At 44.1% G+C, this 27,914-nt stretch overlaps 1 protein-coding gene across 8 annotated transcripts in view; it reads right to left on the bottom strand.

Moving 5' to 3' along the window:
- cgnl1 (cingulin-like 1) overlaps positions 1 to 27,914 on the bottom strand; it is a 150,209-nt gene that overhangs the window by 101,089 nt on the left and 21,206 nt on the right. Inside the window, exon 1 of one of the 8 annotated variants that reach the window (XM_068017883.1) lies at positions 8,915 to 8,988. The exons of the other annotated variants lie outside the window; for them this stretch is intronic. Within the exon in view, the coding sequence (XP_067873984.1) occupies positions 8,915 to 8,960 (46 nt within the window). The 5' untranslated portion in view covers positions 8,961 to 8,988. Of the gene's footprint in view, positions 1 to 8,914; positions 8,989 to 27,914 lie in introns of those variants that run through there. 8 annotated transcript variants of the gene reach the window in all.

The following is a 27,914-nucleotide window of genomic DNA, read 5'->3' as shown; positions in this document are numbered from 1 at the left end:
GGGTGTGATTGCTAAAGGCTCAGCCACCCAAAGTCAAGGGACAGACAGTAAAGCAGAGATGAAAAAGCAGTGGGTGCTAGCTGGGGCACGGGTTTGAAAAAATAATCGCAGAAATAGGGTGGTGCAGACTATGGAAGGATCTGGAAACAAGGACCAAGATTTTTAAAGTGATATGGCAAGACATCAGGAGACTAGTGGCGATCTGAAAAACACCGGCAATAGTTGAGCAGAACGTAGAACGGAACAGGCGGAATTTCAGATGAAATCAAATGCAACGCTGAAAGGTAGACAATTGGAAAAGTTGAGACTGGAGATGAGAAAGGCACAGATAACATTTTCAGCATGAGAGGTAGGCTGTGCAACAAAAGCAGAAGCAGGCCTCCTTAGCTATTGAGTGGATATATGACTTTAAGCTTTGGGTCAAACAAAACACAAGGTGGTTCATTCTAAGTTTTAGCATGAGTCTGTTGCTGAGAAGAGGGCTGAAATTAAAGTGAGGAATGTCTGGATTGAGCCAAGCGGGTGACTTGGTCTTGCCACTGTTAAGCTGGAGAAACATCTGGACTCTCCAACTTGGTACCAGAAAAGCGGTCTGACAACACAGAGCCAATCATGAAGCTGAGGATATTGACAGGGTGGTGGCAGGGTGTGTCATCAAAATAGCACAGAAGCTGACTCTATGTCTACGGATAATGTCGTTAATAAGGAATGGGGAAGGGTCATGTGGGCGAATGAGAGGTTAGGTCATTGGTTCCATTCTTATCTGTCCCAATGTAACCAATGAGTTTCATCAGAGGTTCTGATGTAAGATCATTAACCCGAAACGTTAACTCTGTTCTGTCTCCACAGATGCTGACAGATATGCTGAGTATTTCCAGCATTTTCTGTTTTTATTTCATATTTCCAGCATCTGCAATATTTTGTTTTCACATAGAATTTTATTGGTGCTGTTAACGCTGTGGGAAGTGCACAGCACAAGCTGAAGGGATTTGAACAGGGAGTGATGGGTGATGACACATTAAAGCAATTTAAAGGGGAGGGGAAGGTTAGAGTTAGGGTTGTAGTTGGAGAGGAAAAAGGGTGAAAGGGTGGGCTTTGTAAGGAGGGGGTGATGACTGCAGTCACAAAATGGAGAACAACATCTACAGAAAGACAGCAGTTGATACTGTCAGCAAGCACTGGACCAAGGTGGGGTTCAGCAAAATATGATCACTGTGATCAATTTTGCCAGTAATCCAAATGGTCACTATAACTGGCTCAGTCTTATCACCAATTCTCACATGCTGCACTGTTCAGTCCTGCTGATCACAGCTTAATAGTTAGTTCCTTTCCCTCCTCTTTGAAACCATTGATTTAATCACCAAACAGCACTCTGAGTGGAACACTGCTCAGCACTAAGTGATAATTTAAACAGTTGAACGGTGAATGCAAAGGCAATCAAGCAGATGGAGGGGGTAGAGGAGTGAAGTCAAAGAAGCTGCTAGTGCAACAGCGATTTCCATATGAAAGGTCAATTTATTTATTACAGAATTTAAATTATGTCGTATTAGGAAACACTGCTAAAAAATGAATTGACAGTGGCAGAATTTTTTACTGAATAAATAAATGAATCACTAGAGTATTACTTCCAATATAGCAACTCATTCTGACTAGAGGCATTCTCAGTACAATTATTCAGGCTCATTGAAGCATCTCATTCAGGTGAAGTGAACAGAGCTGAGGTCAAATTTCTAAACCACCGACTTCAAAATGGTTGAGGCGACATCGGTATTTCTGGCTAAATACTAAAGGAGCTATGGCACTCCCTCAGTCAAAAAATTGTAATGATGACTCTGTGCCAGGGCATCTAACCTGCAGCCGTAACAATCCATCCACTGAAAGCCCGACAACTCAGCCCTTATATTTCTTCCTAGTCAATCTCCCATGGAATTGCACATGGGGAATTGGAAGCAAATGTTCCAGTGAAGTGAGGGTATAGGGCGGGGGGACATCTAGACCAAGGCTTGCAGACAAAATTCAGTCCCTATTTTAAATGTCATACATTCTGTCCATATTTTTACATAACATGTTGATATTATATATTTGTAAGTAAAGCGGTAAACTTACGGCAATGTGGGAAGCAGAGAAGTGAAATTAGTTGGAGTACAGGAGTTTCTCTGCAAGACAGACCAAGGACCTGGGAGATGTAAAGCTGAAGGGTTACGGTGCCACAATAGGTGCAGCGTGGCAAATCTATATCAGCAGTTTCCATTATTAAGGTGGACATAGAAATTTATAACCAAAAAAAATGTTGATACAAAATTGCAATAAAAATGTGACAACTGTAAGTCAGGTTTCATAGACTGGAAGTGAGCACAGGAACAAGTTTTTAAAATTTTATATAGAGATAGATTTATCCTGTTTCAATTCTGCATCCCTGAAGGTTTGGAAAGGGATATTCTCTGCACTGTTGTTTCACTAGTGGATAAACAAACAAAATGTTGGACCCCTCTATGGTAAGGTACATTACCAGTTTTCAAGCCTTTGTCTGCCTTTTCTACTTTATAGGTTCTTTAGTTGCCAACTTGGGGAAATGTTCAGTAAAACTAACAACAGACACTGAGAATTGCGGGATATATATTCCAACCAAGCACAACTATCTTGAAGCTGCATTACGAAAGTGCTTCCATTTTAAAAAAGTTTTTGAGGACTTGTGTTTTAAAACTGAAAAGATTCCATGGATGTGTTTTTTTTTACAAAGTTCACTGAAAGGACACTTGAGATGTTGTTTGAAAACAGCCTTTGCTGAAAATCATGTGCTTTAAGCTCAATAAACAACAGAAACCTCAGTGACGAAGGGGAGATGTTTACGGAGAAGCCACATGTCAAGGTTTATGGAGGTCAGGAGGTTGACTTTCTGTTTGGGGTTTGAATATTGTTTTCAGTTCAGTTGTGGTGTGAACTGTTTTGAAGATCAACCTGCCAAGGAAAAAACACTCAGCTCATTTCTTTCTCTACCTCTTAGATTAAACCTGAAATGTGCGGATTTTCTTATGAGGGAAGGTTGGATAGGCTAGGCTTGTATCTGCTGGAGTTTAAAAGGGTAATGTAAGAAGTGACTTAATTGAAACATACAAGATCCTGAGGGGTCTTGACAGGGTGGATGTGGAAAGGATGTTTCCTCTTGTGGTAGAATCTGGATCTAGAGGTCACCATTTTAAAATTTTAAGACTGAGATGAGGAGAATTTTTTTCTCTCAGAGGGTCGAGTGTCTTTGGAACTCTCTTCCTCAAAATGCAGCGGAAGCAGAGTCATTGAATATTTTTAAGGCAGAGGTAGATAGATAAGCAAGGGGATGAAAGGTTATCGGGGATAGGCGGGAATGTGCAGATGAGGTTATAATCAGATCAGCCATGATCTTGTTGAATGGTGGAGCAGGCTCGAGGGGCCCAGTGGCCTACGCCCATTCCTAATTTTTATGTTCGTATGTCTTCTACCCTTGGTAAGAGAAGCAAAAGCGACATGAGGAAAAATGTTTTCACATAGTGAGTGGTTATGTTCTGGAATGCACTGCCTGAGAGTGTGGTGGAGGCAGGTTCAATTGAAGTATTTAGAAGGAAATTAGACATTTATATGAAAAGGAAGAATGTGCAAGGTTACGGGGAGAAGGCGGGAGAATGGCACTAAATGAATTGCTCTTTCAGAGAGCCGGTGCAGACACGATGGACCAAATGGTCTCCTTCTGCATTAACAATTGTGTGATTTCTGTGATTTCTTTGAAAAAAGCCCTGTGTATTCAGTGGGACAGCCGAAACCCCACATTTCTCCTGGAAAGCCTACCAGATTAATTCTTGACATCTCCAAAACGAACTGCTCCAGAAAAGATCCCAGTGACCCGGATGCAAGTATTTGGCCAAAGTATTTTTTTTTTGTCTTTTCTTTTTGTAATAGAGCTCTGCAGAGAAAATCTCTTTATTTTTGGTTAACTGGTGTGCGTAAGTGTGTGTCAGAGGGGCTAAGGAAACTTTTATATTTCAATCTGTGTGTTAATGCTTTGCTTCATTACTGGATATGTTTTGTTTTATAATAAACTGATAATTTTGTTGTTTATTAAAGAAACCTGGTTGATGTATTTTATTCTCGGATAAAGAGTAGAGTATATGATTGACCGCATCGGTAACTAGGTAAACATTTAAATATATGTTGATGACCTGTGAAGTGGAACCAGAAAAGACAGTGTACTCCACCTGCCTTGGTCATAACAGCTGTTACACACATGACAAAGACTTTGGCTTTATTGTGCTCCCTAAACATACTCCATAAACTCTTTGAAATGGTTTCAGTCACACAGCAAAACAAAAATTCATACTTTTTGCTTCAGTTCAGATCGGGGTAGCAAAGACAAAGATTCCTGAATTTCAAGCTACCTTTAGGAAAACCATTAGCGCATGCAGGGAATTTATAAGATTACATGGCATTCACCAAACAGGGAACAGACCTCTGTGTAAATCCTGTGGGATCACATTTAACTCAAATCATTCTATTCAAAGCTGACTGCATAAAGTAAAAGGTTATAGTTATCCTATATATATATATATATATATATATATATATATATATATATATATATATATATATATATATATCAATAAAATAGAGTGACTTCATACAGCTTTAATCCAAGGAGAGTTGAACTGCTTGTGGTAAAATTCTTAATATATTTTCGATAATGAACTAATAATTGTGCACTAATGATACTTCCACATGTTCTTTTAATTTGGATTCTGGTATCCCGTGTTATTGAGCCAGTTTGCACTATTTATGCTGTTAAATATGATTTCCAAATAGCCAGTCAACAGGCTCTCAGACAAAGTTTTACCTGGAACTACGAGTCTGTCACTTAGCGTTAGCATAAACTCTAAGCACTGGTTCCCAAGCATCAGGCTCCTCGGATTAAAATATAAAATTGTTTAAAAATTTGGGAATTCTGTGAATGGAGAAAAGTTTTTTTTTTAAATTGAAGGCAAAGTATTTTTAACTCCACATCCCTCTGCAGTTTACAGCCACCCAACCCCTTCATATTTTTCTACCTGATTCCACTTAACCTCAATGACTTCCTCTTTCCTTTCCTTATATATATTTTAAAGTCAAAATTCAACTACTAAAGGTTGGCGGATTCGAGGCAGATGTCAATGCACAATGACTGCACATCATATTTTTACAGTTCAACATTTGCTGAACTTTCATTACCACTGAAACAACAAAATCAGGATCCAGAACAGGGAAAGCTGCTGGTCGCTGTTCAATATCACGAGAGCTGTCCCTTGATAAATCCACAACAGAATGGCTTTCTTCCGTCTGGGAGGCCACACAATTTCCTTGCATATATACTTAGTTGGCAAACTATGATAATGCTGAATATTGTCTGCTGTAAACTGCAGACCATCTTAGTCCTCTTTCCCTCTATTTTCTGACCTGAAGTACATTGACAACAGCACTGAGAATGCATTTATTTACAGATGTCTAACCTGTCAGCATCCATCCCCCCACCTCCCATTAAAGGACTAGTACTGTTCTGTATGCTAGTAACCAAACACTGTTTACAGGAATCCCACATTCATCTGCTAATCTTTAACAGAGCATGACCCAAACCCTGCTTGAAGTGGGAATAGATAACTGAAGCCAAATACATTGGGTCTTTTGACGTGTAGTAAAGATTTATAAAGATAAAGAGGGAGCAAAATAAACTGCTTAAATGCTCAGAGGAAAAACATACTTTCACCCAAGAGTAATTTAACTAGAATTAATCCAAAAAAATACAAACAGACCACAACAGGAATTGGTTACATTTTCTCCTCCTGCTAACAACTCTCCGTTACCTTGTCTAAATGGCCAACCTTCAAGTGTCAATCTAGGCAGCAGGAATCGGCAGGGAGCAAGTGTGAGGTGATACATTTTTGATGGGAAGAATAAGGTGGCCACATACTCCTTGGAAAGTAAGTGTCCTAAAGGGACACAGGAGCAGAGGGATCTGGGGACGTAGATACAAACATCACTAAAAGTAGTAATGCAGGTTAATATGGCCAACAAAAAAATAAGAAAACAAAGCACTGGGGTTCATCTCTAGAAGGATAGAATTGAAAAGCAGAGAAGTATCTGGAGCATTGTGAACAGTTCGAGCAAGTCCCCACATTGTTAAAAAAAAAGGATACAGAAGCAGTGGAGAAGGTGCAAAAATAATTTACTAGAATGATACCAAATTGAGACTTACACCTATCAGGAAATATTGAACAGGTTGGAGCTCTTTTCTCTAGAAAAGGGAAGCCTGGGGTTGGTGGGGGGGGGGAGAGGGAAGGAGGGAGGGCCGGGGCAGTGGAAAGGGTGGGGGGGGGGGGTGGGGTTGGTGAGGTGTGGTGGTGGTGACCAGATAAAGGTTTTTAAGATTATGAAAGGTTTGATAGGGTAGACATAGAGAAGGTGTTGCCACTTACAGGGCAGACCAGAACTAGGGGCCATAAATATAAGATAGTCACTAAGAAATCTAATAGGCATTCAGGAGAAACTACTTCACTCAGAGTGGTTGGAATGTGGAAGGTGCTACCACAAGGAGTAGCTGAGGTGACTAGCCTAAATGTGTTTACGAGTAAGCTGGACAACACGAGGGAGAAAGGAGCAGGACATGTTGATGGGGTTTGGTGAAGAAATGAGAGAGGAGAGTCATGTGGGGCATAAACACTGGCATGGTAATACTATCTACCCCATCAATCCCTTGCAAAATCCTAAAAACATCAATCAAATCACCCCTTAACTTCCACATTCCAAGGAATAGTTTATGTCCTCTCTTTTCATAACTCTTGGGGCCCTGGTTACATTCTGTAGCAAAAAAAGCTCTCCCCTTTACATTCTTGCACTCTCAATATAATGGCTAACATTCCATTAGCCTTTTTGAATATTTCTTGTGCCTGACCACAAACCCACAATCTCAAGACTTCCCAAATGCTTCACAACCAACAAAGTACTTTTTGAAATGCAGTCACTGTTATACTGTAGGAAGTGCCACAATTTGCACACAGCAAGGTTCCACAGACAGCAATGTAATTACAAGAAGTAATGTTAATTGAGCGATAACTATTGACCAAGACACCAGGGAGAACTGCCCTGCTCTTCTTTGAAACAGAGCCATGGCTATTTTATATCCACTCAACGGGGAAGATGAGGGCTCGGTTTAACACCCCCTCAGTGGTGTACTGGACTGTCAGCCTAGAATTTGGGTGTTCAATTCTCTGTAGTGGGATGTGCACCCACAATCTTGACTCAGGGGCATGAAATACCACCATTGACACTTATAGCTTTACAAAGGTTCTTCACCAGCTTGACAAAAATATGCTTAAATGTTCTATTGTAATTTTACATAAACTTTAAATAAAGCAGATACCATGCCTTTAACACGGTTTGACAAATAAGATTCTTTAAAAAAAAAATCATAAATGCGCACATTTTTAACCAAATATTTCAGAAGCATGACAGCATTTCCTAAGGGCACAGGATATTACATAGAGCTGTTTAATAAAAGTACGAGGAAGCCTGCTTCAAACATGCTTAATAAAGCCAAAAACATTGCCTGTAATCGAAGCATCCTGTTTTTTAAGCTGAGACCGTAGGAAAGACAGGACATACGGCAGTACAGTCCTCTGTCTGATTAATGCCCCTTGCTTTCCCAACGAGCCAGATTTGCTTGCAACTTCTAAAAAATTATAATGCATTTGCTCCAATGTAAATATTGGCTATGTCAGTTAAAGGCACAGTATTTGGAAATATTTCTTATGTCAAGGTGAAACTGTAGAAGACACTGAACATGATATAATTCCCAAAATTAATGCATGCAGTTCGCAAGATTAAAATGGCTCAATATTCATCATTAGTAACAAGGAGTTGCAAAAACACACAGCTTTATGTTTGGGAGTGAAAAGAGTGTGCCAATTCAGGTCAAAATAGACACAGTTTTGGTCTGTAGAATTGTATCCAGGAGGATCTACACTTAAGGCTCCTCAAACTAATTTCACTTTGATCCTTGCAGCAGCACGAAGGGGACATTATCATCCCATCAGTTTGATTTGATCCCAGAGGATACAGTATATCACCCAGTCCTGTGAACACATAATGGCTAAAACTAGTTATAGTTATTTTCAACAATTGATAATTGTACAGAAGCAAAAGGATGAAACCAGTAGCTGGCAATGCAATGTTCTACTATACAGCGCTTAAAACAGTCCTGAAAATAATACAGTCCAAAACCTTAGTGTCCTTTTCCAAATCTTTTTGATAAATGTAACATGTTTCTGTTCCAAAGAGGCTTTCTCACTGTTGCAGAATGGAAACCAGCATTCAGACAATGAACCAGCATTCAAACAAAGCCAAACAAGAAGCTACTATCATTTAAGACAAAATAAAACCAAAGTGCCTTTTGCACCTTCTCAACACAATCCTGGAGAGCTGTATATAACAATTAATTACATTTATATAGTGCCTTTAACATGGTAAAACTTCACATGATGGTTAAACAAAATCTGATATTTAGTCAAGTTAGGAGATATTAGGGCAAATGACCAAAAGCTTGGTCAAAGAGATATGTTTTAAGGAGCATGTTAAAGGAGGAAATGGAGGTAGAGAGGCAGAAAGGTTTAGGGAGGGAATTCCAGAGCTTAGGGCCTATCTACAAAGGACCAGCATCACTGTCTTCAAAAAAGCACAGCAACTTAAAAACCCTATCAAAACCAAAACACTATATGTCAAAATGCCAACTGTAGAAAAGGAAAAAGGAATTCATAGGCAGGTGCAAAGTATTCTTGATCTTGCTACACAAGAATTCATAACAGCATATGCCAAGTAACAAACATAAAAATCACAAGTCATTTCTGCAAAAGAATTTTGTTACCTCTAGACTTGACTGTTCCAAAGCACTCCTGGCTACTTTCCCACATTCTACTCTCCGTAAAGTTGAGGTCATCTAAAACTCTGCTGCCCATGTCTTAACTCGAACCAAGTCCCATTCCCCTATCACCCCAGCGCTCGCTGAGCTACACTGGTTAAGCGACGTCCTGATTTTAAAATTCTCATTCATGTTTTAAAATCCCTCTATGGCCCTGCCCCTCCCTATCTCTGTAATTTCCTCCAGCCGCACAACCCTCCGAGATAACTGCACTCCTCTAATTCTGGCCTCCTGTGCATTCCTGACTTTAAATCGCTCCACCTTAATTGCCGTGTCTTCAGTTGCCTATGGCCCAAACTCTGGAATACCCTCCCCTACAACACTCCCCCTTGCTTTCCGCCTTTAAGACACTCCTCAAAACCTTTGACCAAGTTTTTGGTCAGCTGACCCAATAGCTCCTTTTGTGGCTGGGTGTCATACTTTGTTTTATAATGCTTCTGTGAAGCGCCTTGGGATGTTAAAGATGCTATATAAATGTAAGCTGTTGTTGAAGATGATGAGAACAGCAAAATCCCAAGCTCTGAAAGCTTTGGGTCTACCAATTTATACACTACATATGAATATGCACTGTACATAAATATACCACTATAGAGTTTGTGTGTAAGTGCAGCAGACACAGTTGCATGGCACTGACACTAGATGCCCAGCTTGACCACTGATTTCCAAAAATATTAGGAAGTAACTTTCCTCTCCGGACAGCTCAGCAATACAAATACAAGAAGTTTTATCTTCAGTCTGTGCTGAGATAACCAGTCTCAGCCATGGATGTACAACAGCCCTTAGCACCACTGGGTTAGGAAACAGAAAAAAAAGGAATGGTCAGAGAGTCTAGGTCCTGATCATTTTCCAGCAACTCCCACCAAAAATGCACGTATGTACACTTGGGTGAGGTCTGGATCAAGCTGAAGGTGATCCCCCTGTGAGCAGTCCGCTGATACTTGATATAATTGCTACTTGGATGTAAGAGGACAATTGGACAAAAGGGAAGTAGCATTAGGCTGAAGGGAAGTTGATTCGCTTCCATGCATCCCCCAACCCCATCTTCCTCCGCTAACCCCTACCAACCTAAAACTTGTTACACATGCTGAGTTACAGTTCTATGGGCACCAGTGACAATGCAATACCTTCCAAGTGGTCATTCTCTGTGCAAGCAGCTGACATCGAGGGTCCATGGGTGACAAAAAAAGAACAAAGAAAATTACAGCACAGGAACAGGCCCTTCCTTCGGCCCTCCAAGCCAGCGCCGATCCAGATCCTCTACCTAAACATGTCGCCTATTTTCTCAGGGTCTGTATCTCTTTGCTTCCTGCCCATTCATGTATCTGTCTAGATACATGTTAAAAGACGCTATCGTGTTCGCATCTACCACCTCCGCTGGCAACGCGTTCCAGGCACCCACCACCCTCTGCGGAAAGAACTTTCCACGCATATCCCCCCAAAACTTTTCCCCTCTCACTTTGAACTCGTGATCCCTAGTATTTGAATCCCCCACTCTGGGAAAAAGCTTCTTGCTATCCACCCTGTCTATACCTCTCATGATTTTGTACACCTCAATCAGGTCCCCCCTCAACCTCCGCCTTTTCAATGAAAATAATCCTAATCTACTCGACCTCTCTTCATAGCTAGCGCCCTCCATACCAGGCAACATCCTGGTGAACCTCCTCTGCACCCTCTCCAAAGCATCCACATCCTTTTGGTAATGTGGCGACCAGAACTGCACGCAGTATTCCAAATGTGGCCGAACCAAAGTCCTAGACAATGGTAACATGACCTGCCAACTCTTGTACTCAATACCCCGTCCGATGAAGGAAAGCATGTCGTATGCCTTCTTGACCACTCTATTTACCTGCATTGCCACCTTCAGGGAACAATGGACCTGAACACCCAAATCTCTCTGTACATCAATTTTCCCCAGGACTTTTCCATTTACTGTATAGTTCACTCTTGAATTGGATCTTCCAAAATGCATCACCTCGCATTTACCCTGATTGAACTCCATCTGCCATTTCTCTGCCCAACTCTCCAATCTATCTATATTCTGCTGTATTCTCTGACAGTCCCCTTCACTATCTGCTACTCCACCAATCTTAGTGTCGTCTGCAAACTTGCTAATCAGACCACCTATACTTTCCTCCAAATCATTTATGTATATCACAAACAACAGTGGTCCCAGCACGGATCCCTGTGGAACACCACTGGTCACACGTCTCCATTTTGAGAAACTCCCTTCCACTGCTACTCTCTGTCTCCTGTTGCCCAGCCAGTTCTTTATCCATCTAGCTAGTACACCCTGGATCCCATGCGACTTCACTTTCTCCATCAGCCTACCATGGGGAACCTTATCAAACGCCTTACTGAAGTCCATGTATATGACATCTACAGCCCTTCCCTCATCAATCAACTTTGTCACTTCCTCAAAGAAATCTATTAAGTTGGTAAGACATGACCTTCCCTGCACAAAACCATGTTGCCTATCACTGATAAGCCCATTTTCTTCCAAATGGGAATAGATCCTATCCCTCAGTATCTTCTCCAGCAGCTTCCCTACCACTGACGTCAGGCTCACCAGTCTATAATTACCTGGATTATCCCTGCTACCCTTCTTAACCAAGGGGACAACATTAGCAATTCTCCAGTCCTCCGGGACCTCACCCGTGTTTAAGGATGCTGCAAAGATATCTGTTAAGGCCCCAGCTATTTCCTCTCTCGCTTCCCTCAGTAACCTGGGATAGATCCCATCCGGACCTGGGGACTTGTCCACCTTAATGCCTTTTAGAATACCCAACACTTCCTCCCTCCTTATGCCGACTCGACCTAGAGTAATCAAACATCTGTCCCTAACCTCAACATCCGTCATGTCCCTCTCCTCAGTGAATACCGATGCAAAGTACTCGTTTAGAATCTCACCCATTTTCTCTGACTCCACGCATAACTTTCCTCCTTTGTCCTTGAGTGGGCCAATCCTTTCTCTAGTTACCCTCTTGCTCCTTATATATGAATAAAAGGCTTTGGGATTTTCCTTAACCCTGTTTGCTAAAGATATTTCATGACCCCTTTTAGCCCTCTTAATTCCTTGTTTCAGATTGGTCCTACATTCCCGATATTCTTCCAAAGCTTCGTCTTTGTTCAGCCGCCTAGACCTTATGTATGCTTCCTTTTTCCTCTTAGCTAGTCTCACAATTTTACCTGTCATCCATGGTTCCCTAATCTTGCCATTTCTATCCCTCATTTTCACAGGAACATGTCTCTCCTGCACGCTAATCAACCTCTCCTTAAAAGCCTCCCACATATCAAATGTGGATTTATCTTCAAACAGCTGCTCCCAATCTACATTCCCCAGCTCCTGCCGAATTTTGGTATAGTTGGCCTTCCCCCAATTTAGCACTCTTCCTTTAGGACCACTCTCGTCTTTGTCCATGAGTATTCTAAAACTTACGGAATTGTGATCACTATTCCCAAAGTAGTCCCCTACTGAAACTTCAACCACCTGGCCGGGCTCATTCCCCAACACCAGGTCCAGTATGGCCCCTTCCCGAGTTGGACTATTTACATACTGCTCTAGAAAACCCTCCTGGATGCTCCTTACAAATTCTGCTCCATCTAGACCTCTAACACTAAGTGAATCCCAGTCAATGTTGGGAAAATTAAAATCTCCTATCACCACCACCCTGTTGCTCCTACATCTTTCCATAATCTGTTTACATATTTGTACCTCTATCTCACGCTCGCTGTTGGGAGGCCTGTAGTACAGCCCCAACATTGTTACAGCACCCTTCCTATTTCTGAGTTCTGCCCATATTGCCTCACAGCTCGAGTCCTCCATAGTGCCTTCCTTCAGCACAGCTGTGATATCCTCTTTGACCAGTTATGCAACTCCTCCACCCCTTTTACCTCCCTCTCTATCCCGCCTGAAGCATCGATATCCTGGGATATTTAGTTGCCAATCATGCCCTTCCCTTAACCAAGTCTCAGTAATAGCAATATCATACTCCCAGGTACTAATCCAAGCCCTAAGTTCATCTGCCTTACCTACTACACTTCTTGCATTAAAACAAATGCACCTCAGACCACCAGTCCCTTTGCATTCATCATCTGCTCCCTGCCTACTCTTTCCCTTAGTCACGCTGACTTCATTATCTAGTTCCTTCCATTATCTAGTGACCTGACTACCCGTCCGACATAGCCAAGCCTGAATTCATTCCCATTCATTCTTCACACATGCTCCACTTCCAGCAGGCATCTTAAGAGGCAGAAATGGAAATCATGGAGGAATTTCCATGATCCCTCTCCAAGTTTGCTGAAACTTGCTGTGTGTCAATCTGGCTTGGATCAACTAACTCAGGAACCAGGCTTGGCTGCTTCCCAGTCTTAGTGGCTCAATAATAGTCATAGAGTTATACAGCACAGAAACAGGGCCTTCGGCCCATCATGTCTGTGCCGGCCATCAAGCACCTATCTATTCTAATCCCATTTTCCAGCACTTGGCCCGTAGCCTTGTATGCTATGGCGTTTCAAGTGCTCATCTAAATACTTTTTAAAAATTATTTTTAGAGATACAGCACTGAAACAGGCCCTTCGGCCCACCGAGTCTGTGCCGACCAACAACCACCCATTTATACTAACCCTACAGTAATCCCATATTCCCTACCACCTACCTACACTAGGGGCAATTTACAATGGCCAATTTACCTATCACTTGCAAGTCTTTGGCGGTGGGAGGAAACCGGAGCACCCGACGAAAACCCACGCGGTCACAGGGAGAACTTGCAAACTCCGCACAGGCAGTGCCCAGAATTGAACCCAGGTCGCTGGAGCTGTGAGGCTGCAGTGCTAACCACTGTGCCGCCCCTTCTTAAATGTTGTGAGGGTTCCTGCCTCTACCAGCTCTTCAGGCAGTGCATTCCAGATTCCAACCACCCTCTGGGTGAAAACGTTTTTCCTCAAATCCCCTCTAAACCTCCTGCCCCTTACCTTAAATCTATGCCCCCTGGTTACTGACCCCCTCCGCTAAGGGAAAAAGTTTCTTTCTAGCTATCCTATCAATGCCCCTCATAATTTTGTATACCTCAATCAGGTCCACCCTCAGCCTTCTCTGTTCTAAGGAAAACAACCCTAGCCTATCCAGTCTCTCTTCATAGCTGAAATGCTCCAGCCCAGGCAACATCCTGGTGAATCTCCTCTGCACTCACTCCTGTGCAATCACACCCTTCCTATAATGTGGTGCTTAGAACTGTACACAGTACTCCAGCTGTGACCTAACTAGCGTTTTATACAGCTCCATCATAACCTCCATGCTCTTATATTCTTTGCCTCAGCTAATAAAGGCAAGTATCCCATATGCCTTCCTAACCACCTTATCGAACTGTGCTGCTGCCGTCAGTGATCTATGGACAAGTACAACAAGGTCCCTCTGACCCTCTGTACTTCCTAGGGTCCTACCATCCATTGTATATTCCCTTGCCTTGTTAGTCCTCCTAAAATGCATCACCTCACACCTCTCAGGATTGAATTCCATTTGCCACTGCTCCACCCATCTTACCAGCCCATCTATATCGTCCTGCAACCTAAGGTTTTCCTCCTCACTATTTACGACACCACCAATTTTCGTGTCATCTGCAAACTTACTGACCATACCTCCTATATTCACGTTTAAGTCATTAATGTACACTACAAACAGCAAGGGCCCCAGCACCGATCCCTACAGTACACCACTGATCACAGGCTACCACTCGCAAAAACAACCCTCGACCATCACCCTCTGCCTCCTGCCATTAAGCCAATTTTGGATCCAATTTGACAAACTGCCCTGGATCCCATGGGCTCCTACTTTCTTAACCAATCTCCCATGCTGACCTTATCAAAAGCCTTACTGACGTCCGTGTAGACTACATCAACTGCTTTACCCTTATCTACACATCTTGTCACCGCCTCGAAAAATTCAACCAAGTTAGACAGACACAATCTCCCCCTGACAAAGCCATGCTGATTATCCCTGATTAATCCCTGCCTCTCCCAGTGGAGAGTAATCCTGTTCCTCAGAATTTTTTCCAATAGTTTCCCTGCCACTGATGTTCAACTCACCGGCCTGTAATTACCTGGTTTATCCCTGCTATCCTTCTTGAATAATGGTACCACATTCACTGTCCTCCAGTCCTCTGGTATCGCTCCTGTGGCCAGAGAGGATTTGAAAATTTGTGTCAGAGCCCCTGCTATCTCCTCCCTTGCCTCACATAACAGCCTGGGATACAGTTCATCTGGGCCTGGGGTTTTATCCACTTTTAAGCCCACTAAAACAGGAAGATGGCAGGATCCCCAAAGACACATTGTACAGCGAGCTCGCCACTGATATCAGACCCACCGGCCATCCACGTCTCCGCTTTAAAGACGTCTGCAAATGCGACATGAAATCCTGTGACATTGATCACAAGTCGTGGGAGTCAGTTGCCAGAGTTCGCCAGAGCTGGCGGGCAGCCATAAAGACAGGGCTAAAATGTGGCGAGTCGAAGGGACTTAGTAGTTGGCAGGAAAAAAGACAGAGGCGCAAGGGGAGAGCCAACTGTGCAACAGCCCCGACAAACAAATTTCTCTGCAGCACCTGTGGAAGAGCCTGTCACTCTAGAATTGGCCTTTATAGCCACTCCAGGCGCTGCTTCACAAACCACTGACCACCTCCAGGCGCGTATCCATTGTCTCTCGAGATAAGGAGGCCCAAAAGAAAAAAAAAGAAGAAAAAACAGCTAATACTTCCTCCCTTTCAATGCTAATATGTTCAAGGATATCACAATCCTCCTCCCTGATTCCTACACCTACATCATCCTTCTCCATAGTGAACACAGATGAAAAGTAATCATTTAAAACCTCACCTGTGTACTCCAGCTCCACACACAGATTGCCACTTTGGTCCTTAATGGGGCCCTACTCTTTCCCTGGTTATCCTCTTGTCCTTAATATACTTATAAAACACCTTGGGATTTTCCTTTATCTTGTCCGACAGTGTTTTTCATGCCCCCTCTTTGCTCTCCTAATTACTTTTTGAAGCACCCCCCTACACTTTCTATACTCCTCTAGTGCCTCTGCTGTTTTCAGTAGTCTGAATCTGCCATAAGCCTCCTTTTTTTTCCCTTATCCAATCCTCTATATCCCTTGACATCAGGGTTCGCTGGACTTGTTGATCCTACCCTTCACCTTAACGGGAACATGTTGGCTCTGAACTCTCTATTTCCTCTTTGAATGACTCCCACTGGGCTGATGTAGACTTTCCTACAAGTAGCTGCTCATTGAGTGTTAATAATATGTGATAATAATATATCACGCAGCACATCTACTGTGTTGTGGGATGTTTCTTCCCCTTAGAAATAGAAGCAGCAAAAATCAGGTATTATGCATTTTGGGTGGCACACCAACCTAGAAAACTAACAAAAGTTGGCCAACGGCTCCCAAAGCTGACAATCAGAAAGCTCTGACACTGAAAGCAAGTAATTACAATGCAAATGTGTACCTTTGATTGACCCAATGTTCTTTCAGTTTATGAAAATTTGAAAGGGATGCAAATCTTGAAGACACAAGATTTACTTTCATGGGGAGTTTGGAGACCGCGACCCCTCTATCCCCAAAACATTTTGACTTTTTTTTTCTTTCTTACAGCGCAGTACAGGCCCTTCGGCCCTCGATGTTGCGCCGACCTGTGAAACCATCTGACCTACACTATTCCATTTTCATCCATATGTCTATCCAATGACCATTTAAATGCCCTTAAAGTTGGCGAGTCTACTACTGTTGCAGGCAGGGCGTTCCACGCCCCTACTACTCTCTGAGTAAAGAAACTACCTCTGACATCTGTCCTATATCTATCACCCCTCAACTTAAAGCTATGTCCCCTCGTGTTTGCCATCACCATCCGAGGAAAAAGACTCTCACTATCCACCCTATCTAACCCTCTGATTATCTTATATGTCTCTATTAAGTCACCTCTCCTCCTTCTCCTTCTCTCCAACGAAAACAACCTCAAGTCCCTCAGCCTTTCCTCGTAAGACCTTCCCTCCATACCAGGCAACATCCTAGTAAATCTCCTCTGCACCCTTTCCAAAGCTTCCACATCCTTCCTATAATGCGGTGACCAGAACTGCACGCAATACTCCAGGTGCGGTCTCACCAGAGTTTTGTACAGCTGCAGCATGACCTCGTGGCTCTGAAACTCGATCCCCCTACTAATAAAAGCTAACACACCATATGCCTTCTTAACAGCCCTATTAACCTGGGTAGCAACCTTCAGGGATTTATGTACCTCGACACCAAGATCTCTCTGTTCATCTACACTACCAAGAATCTTCCCATTAGCCCAATACTCTGCATTCCTGTTACTCCTTCCAAAGTGAATCACCTCACACTTTTCCGCATTAAACTCCATTTGCCATCTCTCAGCCCAGCTCTGCAGCCTATCTATATCCCTCTGTAACCTACAACATCCTTCGGCACTATCCACAACTCCACCGACCTTAGTGTCATCCGCAAATTTACTAACCCACCCTTCTACACCCTCTTCCAGGTCATTTATAAAAATGACAAACAGCAGTGGCCCCAAAACAGATCCTTGCGGTACACCACTAGTAACTAAACTCCAGGATGAACATTTGCCATCAACCACCACCCTCTGTCTTCTTTCAGCTAGCCAATTTCTGATCCAAAGCTCTAAATCACCTTCAACCCCATACTTCCGTATTTTCTGCAATAGCCTACCGTGGGGAACCTTATCAAACGCCTGACTGAAATCCATATACACCACATCCACGGCTTTACCCTCATCCACCTGTTTGGTCACCTTCTCGAAAAACTCAATAAGGTTTGTGAGGCACGACCTACCCTTCACAAAACCGTGCTGACTATCGCTAATGAACTTATTCTTTTCAAGATGATTATAAATCCTGTCTCTTATAACCTTTTCCAACATTTTACCCACAACCGAAGTAAGGCTCACAGGTCTATAATTACCAGGGCTGTCTCTACACCCCTTCTTGAACAAAGGGACAACATTTGCTATCCTCCAGTCTTCCGGCACTATTCCTGTCGACAATGACGACATAAAGATCAAGGACAAAGGCTCTGCAATCTCCTCCCTGGCTTCCCAGAGAATCCTAGGATAAATCCCATCTGGCCCAGGGGACTTATCTATTTTCACACTTTCCAAAATTGCTAACACCTCCTCCTTGTGAACCTCAATCCCATCTAGCCCAGTAGTCTGAATCTCAGTATTCTCCTCGACAACATTTTCTTTCTCTACTGTAAATACTGACGAAAAATATTAATTTAACGCTTCCCCTATCTCCTCTGATTCCACACACAACGTCCCACTACTATCCTTGATTGGCCCTAATCTAACTCGTCATTCTTTTATTCCTGATATACCTATAGAAAGCCTTAGGGTTTTCCTTGATCCTATCCGCCAATGACTTCTCGTGTCCTCTCCTTGCTCTTCTTAGCTTGATACATTTCAAAAATTCACACTGCTGCAGGACACTGAACTTAAAGGCACAATAGTAACTTTCAAAAGGAAATTTGATACATCCTTAAAAGAAGGAAATCTGCAGGGCTATTGGGCAAGAATAGGCGAGTGGGACTAATTGGTAGCTCTTTCAGAAAGCCAGCACAGGCTCAATGAGCTGAATAACCGCAGTGACTTCAACTGCATCATCAATGCAGCTGGACAATCCAGCAGAGACGTCAGCAAACTGGACACCATGTCCATATTCCTGATGGAAACAGTAAAAGATGCCAACCTTCACGACGTCATCAGCAACCCTGCAGATGGTGCGCAGTGTAGTGTCCAGCAAACCCCCCACCTGCCAAGATTGAGGCACACAGTATTTCGATAAATGAACAAAAACTTAAAAATTGCAAGCCCTGACTGGAAGGACATTTGCATAGTACCAGATAATGTTGAAACAATGGGGACACAGCAGTTGCTTCCCCAATACAAGGAAGTGGTCAGACCAGTTTCAGTCACATGACTAACTGGCTGTTGCAGAGAACTTGAACTTCCAACAAAGGATTTTGAAGACAGAGAACGCCGTGTGCTCATGGACTGAGAACATCCCCTCTCCGGTCTGCCTGCCTCCATCTCTTTCCCACAGAACTGAATCTTGTGAAAACAGTAAAACGCAAAGAGAGAAAGGTTTCCCAAATAAACAAGGTTTAAGACGAATACTGGGCCCCAACGAAACGCAAGACCATATCTTCAATCAAGGACTACAGCGAGCTCGAGAAAGATATTGCCTCAAACTGTTTTACTTATCTTTTCTTCTGCTCTTTTCTGTCCCTATTTGCATGTGTATATCGCATGAGCATGCTAGCGTGGACACGTCATATATCCGTAGGAGTGAACCGTATTAGAGTTTAAGTTTAAGTTTAATAAATTTCATCTTGACAGTACATGGGACAATCTGGACAAACAGCTAACTCTCAACAGGATATCGCACACCTACATGATGGACGTGCTCTCCAAAATGGGGTTTGAGGAGAGAATCCGCAATTGGATCGAACTGCTCTACACAAACAAGAGTAGCACAGTTTCAATTAATGGGTGGGAATCAGAAAGCTTCCCAACCAAATCTCGAGTCATACAGGGCTGTCCTCTCTCCCCTGGCTTGTTCAATACAGCAAACAAACCTTTTGCTGAGTCCATTAGGAAGGCTGTGGGCATAAGAGGGGTGACAATCCCAGGCAGTGGAGGCACTCAGGTTAAAACCTCCCTGTACATGGACAACGTCGCCGTCTTCTGCTCGGATCCGCTGTCCGTTCGCAAGCTGATGAGCACCTGCGACCAGTTCGAACTGGCCTTGGGAGCCAAAGTAAATCACGGAAAGAGCGAAGCCGTGTTCTTTGGGAACAGCACTGACCAATCCTTTGTCCCCTTCACCGTCAGGTCAGACTACCTGAAGGTACTGATGATATGGTTCAGAGGGGCCGGGGCATGTGCCAAAAACTGGAAGGTGTGTGTAGGGAGACTGGCATACGGAACCATGGGATACTTGGTGTAACTTAGGTCCCTGTAACTTGAGAAAGCTTGCCTGCTAGATACATGAATTATATGAATACCTAATCAGAAGGTAACGAGCTCAGGAGGGAGACACCCGAATCCTATGAAGCGCCTAATAATCCTATGAATAGCGTAATCAAGAGGTTGACAAGGTGAATAATATAACCAAGGCAGCATGAGATCAGGGAAGGCTATAGATGGGAGATGATGTAATCAAGAAACAGTTCATCAAGTAAACCTCCTGTAAACTGTATAAAATGACTACTGGAACAATGTAGTAGCAGAATCCCTACAATCATTCGTGAGAGTAGGGTTTCTCCTTGCATTCTCAGAAATAAAGATCACTCATTTGTACAAGACAGCCGACTCTCGAGGTATTTTTGGGTACTGGGGAAAACCCAAGTCATTAATATATATTGTGAATAGCTGGGGCCCAAGCACTGATCCCTGCGGTACCCCACTAGTCACTGCCTGCCACCCGGAAAAAGACCCATTTATTCCTACTCTCCGTTTCCTGTCTTTCAACCAATTCTCAATCCCATGTGCTTTAATTTTGCACACTAACCTCTTATCAAAAGCCTTCTGAAAATCCAAATACACCACATCCACTGGTTCTCCCTTATCAATTCTACTAGTTACATCCTCAAATAAACTCCAGTAGATTTGTTAAGCATGAGTTCCCTTTCGTAAACCCATGCTGACTTTGTCCAATCCCATTTATGCTTTACAGGTGTTCTGCTATCACATCCTTTATAATAGACTCTAGCATTTTCCCCATTACTGATGTTAGGCTAACTGGTCAGTAATTCCCTGTTTTTTCTCTCCCTCCTTTTTTTAAATAGTGGGGTCACATTTGCCACCCTCCAATCTATAGGAACTGCTCCAGAGTCTATAGAATTTTGGAAGATGACCACCAATGCATCCATTATTTCCAGAGCCACTTCCTTTAGTACTCTGGGATGTAGATTATCAGGCCCTGGGGATTTGTCAGCCTTTAACCCCATTAATTTCCCTCGCTCTATTTTTTTATTAATACTGATTTCCCTCAGTTCCTCCCTCTCATTAGAGTCTTGATTCCCTAACCTTTCTGGGAGGTTATTTGTGTCCTCCTTTGTGCAGACAGAACCGAAATATTTGTTAATTGTTCTGCCATTTCTTTGTTCCCCATTATAATTTCCCCCGTTTCTGACTGTAAGGGACCTACATTTATCTTCACTAATCTTTTTCTCTTCACATATTTATAGAAGCTTTTCTTCCTCTTTTGGGCCTCCTTATCTCGAGAGACAATGGATACGCGCCTGGAGGTGGTCAGTGGTTTGTGAAGCAGCGCCTGGAGTGGCTATAAAGGCCAATTCTGGAGTGACAGGCTCTTCCACAGGTGCTGCAGAGAAATTTGTTTGTTGGGGCTGTTGCACAGTTGGCTCTCCCCTTGCGCCTCTGTCTTTTTTCCTGCCAACTACTAAGTCTCTTCGACTCGCCACAATTTAGCCCTGTCTTTATGGCTGCCCGCCAGCTCTGGCGAATGCTGGCAACTGACTCCCACGACTTGTGATCAATGTCACAGGATTTCATGTCGCGTTTGCAGACGTCTTTATAACGGAGACATGGACGGCCGGTGGGTCTGATACCAGTGGCGAGCTCGCTGTACAATGTGTCTTTGGGGATCCTGCCATCTTCCATGCGGCTCACATGGCCAAGCCATCTCAAGCGCCGCTGACTCAGTAGTGTGTATAAGCTGGGGATGTTGGCCGCTTCAAGGACTTCTGTGTTGGAGATATAGTCCTGCCACCTGATGCCAAGTATTCTCCGAAGGCAGCGAAGATGGAATGAATTGAGACGTCGCTCTTGGCTGGCATACGTTGTCCAGGCCTCGCTGCCGTAGAGCAAGGTACTGAGGACACAGGCCTGATACACTCGGACTTTTGTGTTCCGTGTCAGTGCGCCATTTTCCCACACTCTCTTGGCCAGTCTGAACATAGCAGTGGAAGCCTTACCCATGCGCTTGTTGATTTCTGCATCTAGAGACAGGTTACTGGTGATAGTTGAGCCTAGGTAGGTGAACTCTTGAACCACTTCCAGAGCGTGGTCGCCAATATTGATGGATGGAGCATTTCTGACATCCTGCCCCATGATGTTCGTTTTCTTGAGGCTGATGGTTAGGCCAAATTCATTGCAGGCAGACGCAAACCTGTCGATGAGACTCTGCAGGCATTCTTCAGTGTGAGATGTTAAAGCAGCATCGTCAGCAAAGAGGAGTTCTCTGATGAGGACTTTCCGTACTTTGGACTTCGCTCTTAGACGGGCAAGGTTGAACAACCTGCCCCCTGATCTTGTGTGGAGGAAAATTCCTTCTTCAGAGGATTTGAACGCATGTGAAAGCAGCAGGGAGAAGAAAATCCCAAAAAGTGTGGGTGCGAGAACACAGCCCTGTTTCACACCACTCAGGATAGGAAAGGGCTCTGATGAGGAGCCACCATGTTGAATTGTGCCTTTCATATTGTCATGGAATGAGGTGATGATACTTAGTAGCTTTGGTGGACATCCGATCTTTTCTAGTAGTCTGAAGAGACCACGTCTGCTGACGAGGTCAAAGGCTTTGGTGAGATCAATGAAAGCAATGTAGAGGGGCATCTGTTGTTCACGGCATTTCTCCTGTATCTGACGAAGGGAGAACAGCATGTCAATAGTCGATCTCTCTGCACGAAAGCCACACTGTGCCTCAGGGTAGACGCGCTCGGCCAGCTTCTGGAGCCTATTCAGAGCGACTCGAGCAAAGACTTTCCCCACTATGCTGAGCAGGGAGATTCCACGGTAGTTGTTGCAGTCACCGCGGTCACCTTTGTTTTTATAGAGGGTGATGATGTTGGCATCGCGCATGTCCTGGGGTACTGCTCCCTCGTCCCAGCACAGGCATAGCAGTTCATGTAGTGCTGAGAGTATAGCAGGCTTGGCACTCTTGATTATTTCAGGGGTAATGCTGTCCTTCCCAGGGGCTTTTCCGCTGGCTAGGGAATCAATGGCATCACTGAGTTCCGATTTGGTTGGCTGTATGTCCAGCTCATCCATGACTGGTAGAGGCTGGGCTGCATTGAGGGCAGTCTCAGTGACAGCATTCTCCCTGGAGTACAGTTCTAGGTAGTGCTCAACCCAGCGGTCCATCTGTTTGCGTTGGTCAGTGATTATGTCCCCCGATTTAGATTTGAGGGGGGTGATCTTTTACAGTCAGTTTTTATGCTCTCCGCAAGTTTACTCTCGTACTCTATTTTCCCCTGCTTAATCAACCTCTTTGTCCTCCTTTGCTGAATTCTAAACTGCTCCCAATCCTCAGACTTGCTGCTTTTTCTGGCAATTTTATAGGCCTCCTCTTTGGATCGAATACTATCCCTAATTTATTTTGTCTGCCACAGTTCAGCCACTTTTCCAGTTTTATTTTTGCGCCAGACAAGAATGAATAATTGTTTTAATTCATGCACACGCTCCTTAAATATTATCCATCCAGTTGTACTGTGCCGTACCCACTATCCTTCGTGGAAAAGTTTGTGCAGAAAAACACCTTTGATCACCAATCCATCGGGCAGTGGTCTGCACGGAATGTCCTCAAGGCCCTATGGGAAAAGGAGATGGTGGATCCTGTCAGATGGCTCCCCAATGTCACTTGGCAGAATGCCTCATCACCAGAACTTTCAATCAAGCACCAAAACTTGGCTGGTGGTGAGAAGGGCCCTCCCTGTCAGATCCTTCCTGCACGCCTGGAGTCTCACTACCGCCGCACACCGCCCTCGAGGTGGTTGTGGTGGGAAGAGACCGTCGTCCACCTCCTTCTGGAATGTGCCTTTGCAAAGCAGATCTGGAAAGAGATGCAGTGGTTTTTGTCGAGGTTCATCCCAAGCAGCTCGGTAACACAGGAGTCTGTGCTCTACGGTCTGTTCCCAGGGATGCACACTGAGATAAACATCAACTGCTGCTGGAGGACTAACAACTCGGTGAAAGATGCTCTTTGGTCTGCCTGAAACTTGCTGGTCTTCCAGCGCAAAGAGTTGACCACAACCGAGTGTTGCAGACTGGCACATTCGAAGGTCCAGGACTACATGCTGAGGGACACATTAAAGCTTGGGGCAGACGCCACAAAGGCTGAATGCACTGTGCAAGTTCCTCCCACCATAGTATATTGAGGGCCAGGAACCCGTGCAAAACCCCTCGGGCTGTCTGCACCAAAATATGTTACTGCTGTGTAATGCAAATGTACATTGCATATAAAATGGAATGGTAAGAGTTGTGGGGCACCTCATGTTCTGTATCGAAGGAATCGGATCTCTACTGCATTTTCTGAAATGTCAAATTTGAACTGTTTTGTTATGCATTTTTTTTTGCAAATTTTATGAATAAAGTATATTTTTGGAAAAAAGAGCCTTCTGTGCTATATGATTCTACATTTTTTTTGAAGCCAGATAAAACAACATTTACCCTGCAAACAGCCTGCGCTACGTCTGATTTAACAGTTCTGTATACTGACACCAGGGGTGAAAAGCAGGAGCATTATCTCCCCAAAAGACTGTCTTTGCTTCAAACACCAAAATTCACTGCCCATCCCCCCACCCTGCAAAAAAATGTGTCTCTGAATACAAAACAGACAATCTTAAAATCAAGCAATTCAACTGGTGAGCAACAGTAGAACAAAGTTTGAGCTATTTATAAATTATCTGGCTATCTAATCAGATTAGATTACTGCCTCAAAATCACTCCAGGGTGCCTTATATTTACAGGACCTGTGGGATTCATTTTACTGTACTGCTTTAATCCATTTGGGGTCCACTTATGTGCCAGTGGCAGTTGGCTAACCTACTGCTGACTTCCAGTGTACCCTGGGTCATTGATGCGTGACAAAGTTCACGCTGAAGAGCAAACTACAAGTTTAGGGAAGCAATTTATCAATTGGAATTTCTGTGGCCAGTGTGTTTAACTGCATTTTCAAAATTACAAATTTTGAGCACTGCTTTACATGCTATGTATTTTTTTCATATTGAGTAAAAGTGTACAAACTATGTCTGTCACCAGGCATGAGGGGCCGGTCTCCGAAGAAAAGAAATGAAGTTGGGGCCAGATTATTCAAGTCCAGGCATGACAAGCTGGTTTCGGCTTTGAGGAGCTGCCAGCGAGTGCACTGCATGACAAATGTCTCGTTTGTCTTGTGCTGCAACAATGGACAGAGAAAGAGGGCTGAATTCTCTGGCTGCACCAACCACCAACAACCCCACACCCCCAACCCGCGAAGTTGGGAACAGGGGGGGGGGGCCCGAAAATACCAGCACCAGGCGGTATGTCAATTTCAAGACATCTATCCCGTCACCAGTAATAATCACAGGAATGCCGCTCTCCTCCCAAATGAGGGCAGTTAAACTAGTTAAAAAGCTCATTAAGAGCTTGTTGAAGGTTGAGGGGGGGGGGCGGGGGAGGGTGAAATATTTAAATGGGCGAACGGGTTTTAGAAGCTGTCAGTAGCTGAACAGCTGAAGGGGGAGGGGGGGTGCAGGCACACAGTAGGGGAGCCAGTCAAGGTTGCCCAAGGGCATCACCCTGGTCCCATAAGAGGGTCAGTGCAGCAAAGGGGAACTCAGCACTGCTAAGTGGGTGCCCTTGGTGCTGCACAGGTGGCAGGGAGAGTGGTTACTTAACCCCCAGTCATCAAATGGGATGGTCACCCCTGGCATCATGGGGCAGAAGAGCAGGGGGCAAGGTTGCCAATCACAATAGGACTGCCGCTTGCCCAAAAGGAAGGATACAGCTGGCACTGGGGGCACGAATTTCAGATTTTGAGCCCAGTGGCAATGAGGTTCAACACCCTTCACAGAAAGGGGAGAAACCCCAGGCATGGGAGAAGAGGGGCAGGAAGGCAACAGAGACCATTCTCTCAACAAAGGATTGACCGCCGAAGATAAAGCTACCTGGAGATGACAGAGAACCAGTGCCACAGATGACTGCGACTCTCCAGGCAGATGGTCATGGATGTCTGTGCCCTCATCGCCAAAAAACTCACACCTCGCAGCACTGGCTGCCATGCCCTGCCAGTAGCTGTCAAAATCACAATGACCTTGAACATCTTCGCTTCTAGCTTCCCAAGGATCAGCTGCAGACCTTGCAGGCATCTCACAAACAGCTGCACACCATTGCATCTCACTGGTCAATGACACCCTTTTTCCTTGAGCTGGACAGCACATTCATTTGACAATGGGCACAGCCTTGCAGGAACAGAGGGCATTGAGTTCCACCTCCATTGCTGGATTCCCCCAGGTGCAGGACATCATCAATTGCACCCGTGGCTATCAAGGCACCCAGTGACTGGCCTTTGAGATTCATCAACAGGAAGTGCTTCCCCTCCCTCAATATCCAACTGCTCTGAGACCATAACAAGAGATTCCACCATGTGTGTACTCGCTTTCCTGTAAGCTGCCATGACTCCTTCATCCTCCGCCAGTCCAGTCTGCCTCAGATCTTCACTCCAACACTCAAAGTGCGTAGATGGATCCTAGGAGACAAGGGATATCCCTTGAAGACATGGATACTGACCCCTCTACAGGAACTCCAGATGGAGGCACAGAGGCAATACAAGCAATGTCACGTGCTCAATAGGAAAGCTATTGAGCGGGCCATTGGGCTTCTGAAGATGCAATTCTGGTACCCAGACCGATCAGGTGGTGCCCTTCAATACCCTTCTGCAAGGGTCTCAAGGCATTTTGGTGGTCTGCTGTTCTCTCCATAACATGGCCCTCAAGAGAGGTGTAGACCTTGAGGACAATGAGGTCCTGGAAGGAGACAGCTCATCGGAGGAAGTTCAGGAGGTGAGAGAGGAGGAGGAAGAGGTGGAGGGTGATGATGCTGAACAGAGAGGTGTCGTTGCTGCATGATGAGGTGGCCTCCTCCTGCCACCCTCCAGGAAGAGGACCTCCCTCTTCTCCCTCGAGGTCTCCAGCATTCCAGCATTAGATCCAGGTCGGCATCAAGGAGGCAAGGGCCTGCCTAGGTGCCAGGCCTCCAACTCCCCTGTGACATTGCTTCCCTCTGGTGCAATCGCAGGTCTCTCCCACAGGACAACCAACAACCTCAGTAATGGCTGCCTTGAGAGTCTAAATGAGTCCCAAACTTCATCTGAGTCGCCTCTGTGCCTGCCCCCACTGGCTCTTAGTGGGCAGGAATCCTGTCTCCAGATCAATTGAAGGTTCACCCCTCCAGAGGTGGGTTTCTGACCCGAAAACAAACCCAGCTCCTATTTCTCATCTCCATGGTGAAAATTTAGTCCAGAGAAACAGCACTGGAGAACAGCACATGCATGTTTATTTTCCCAACTTGCTTTGCACATTATTTGAGAGCAAAATCATTTTATAAATTTTATGTGGCACATTTCAAGCTTGTGTGGGCATGAACAGAAAAGTAATAAAATACACGTTATTCTCTTAAGAGACTGTTTCCTTAAAAAAAATTCCCTCACAGTAAAAACTTTTATTTAATAACTGACAGTGCTTCTTTGTAATTATTTAGTATATATTACAAAGGGAATGAGCACTCATTTGGTTGATAAACATATTTATTTTGAACTACAGGGCATTATGATTCATTTCATCACAAAGCAGCTTAAATACCCACACAGCAACTTTGAATGTCATTATCTTTCCAAGTTCCATTTTTATTGTGTAGAAACAAACCATTTATCTGCAGTGTACCCTTATAGTGAAACGCTGGTCATTAATCCATGTAGGTCTATATTTTTTTTTTAAAAGCTATTTGTGGCCAAGAAATATTACACAATATTTGCATATTTAATCACGCACAAATCTCAGCATCATGCACGGGTGCAATACATAAAAACCTGATAGCTAAAGATTAATACTTATTGGAGAAAATAAGTATCAACATAAACAA

The sequence above is a fragment of the Heterodontus francisci genome, chromosome 38, assembly GCF_036365525.1.
Source record: "Heterodontus francisci isolate sHetFra1 chromosome 38, sHetFra1.hap1, whole genome shotgun sequence".
NCBI lineage: Eukaryota > Metazoa > Chordata > Chondrichthyes > Heterodontiformes > Heterodontidae > Heterodontus > Heterodontus francisci.
The sequence above is the reverse complement of the archived record's forward strand: the minus strand, read 5'-3'. Positions and strand labels throughout refer to the sequence as shown.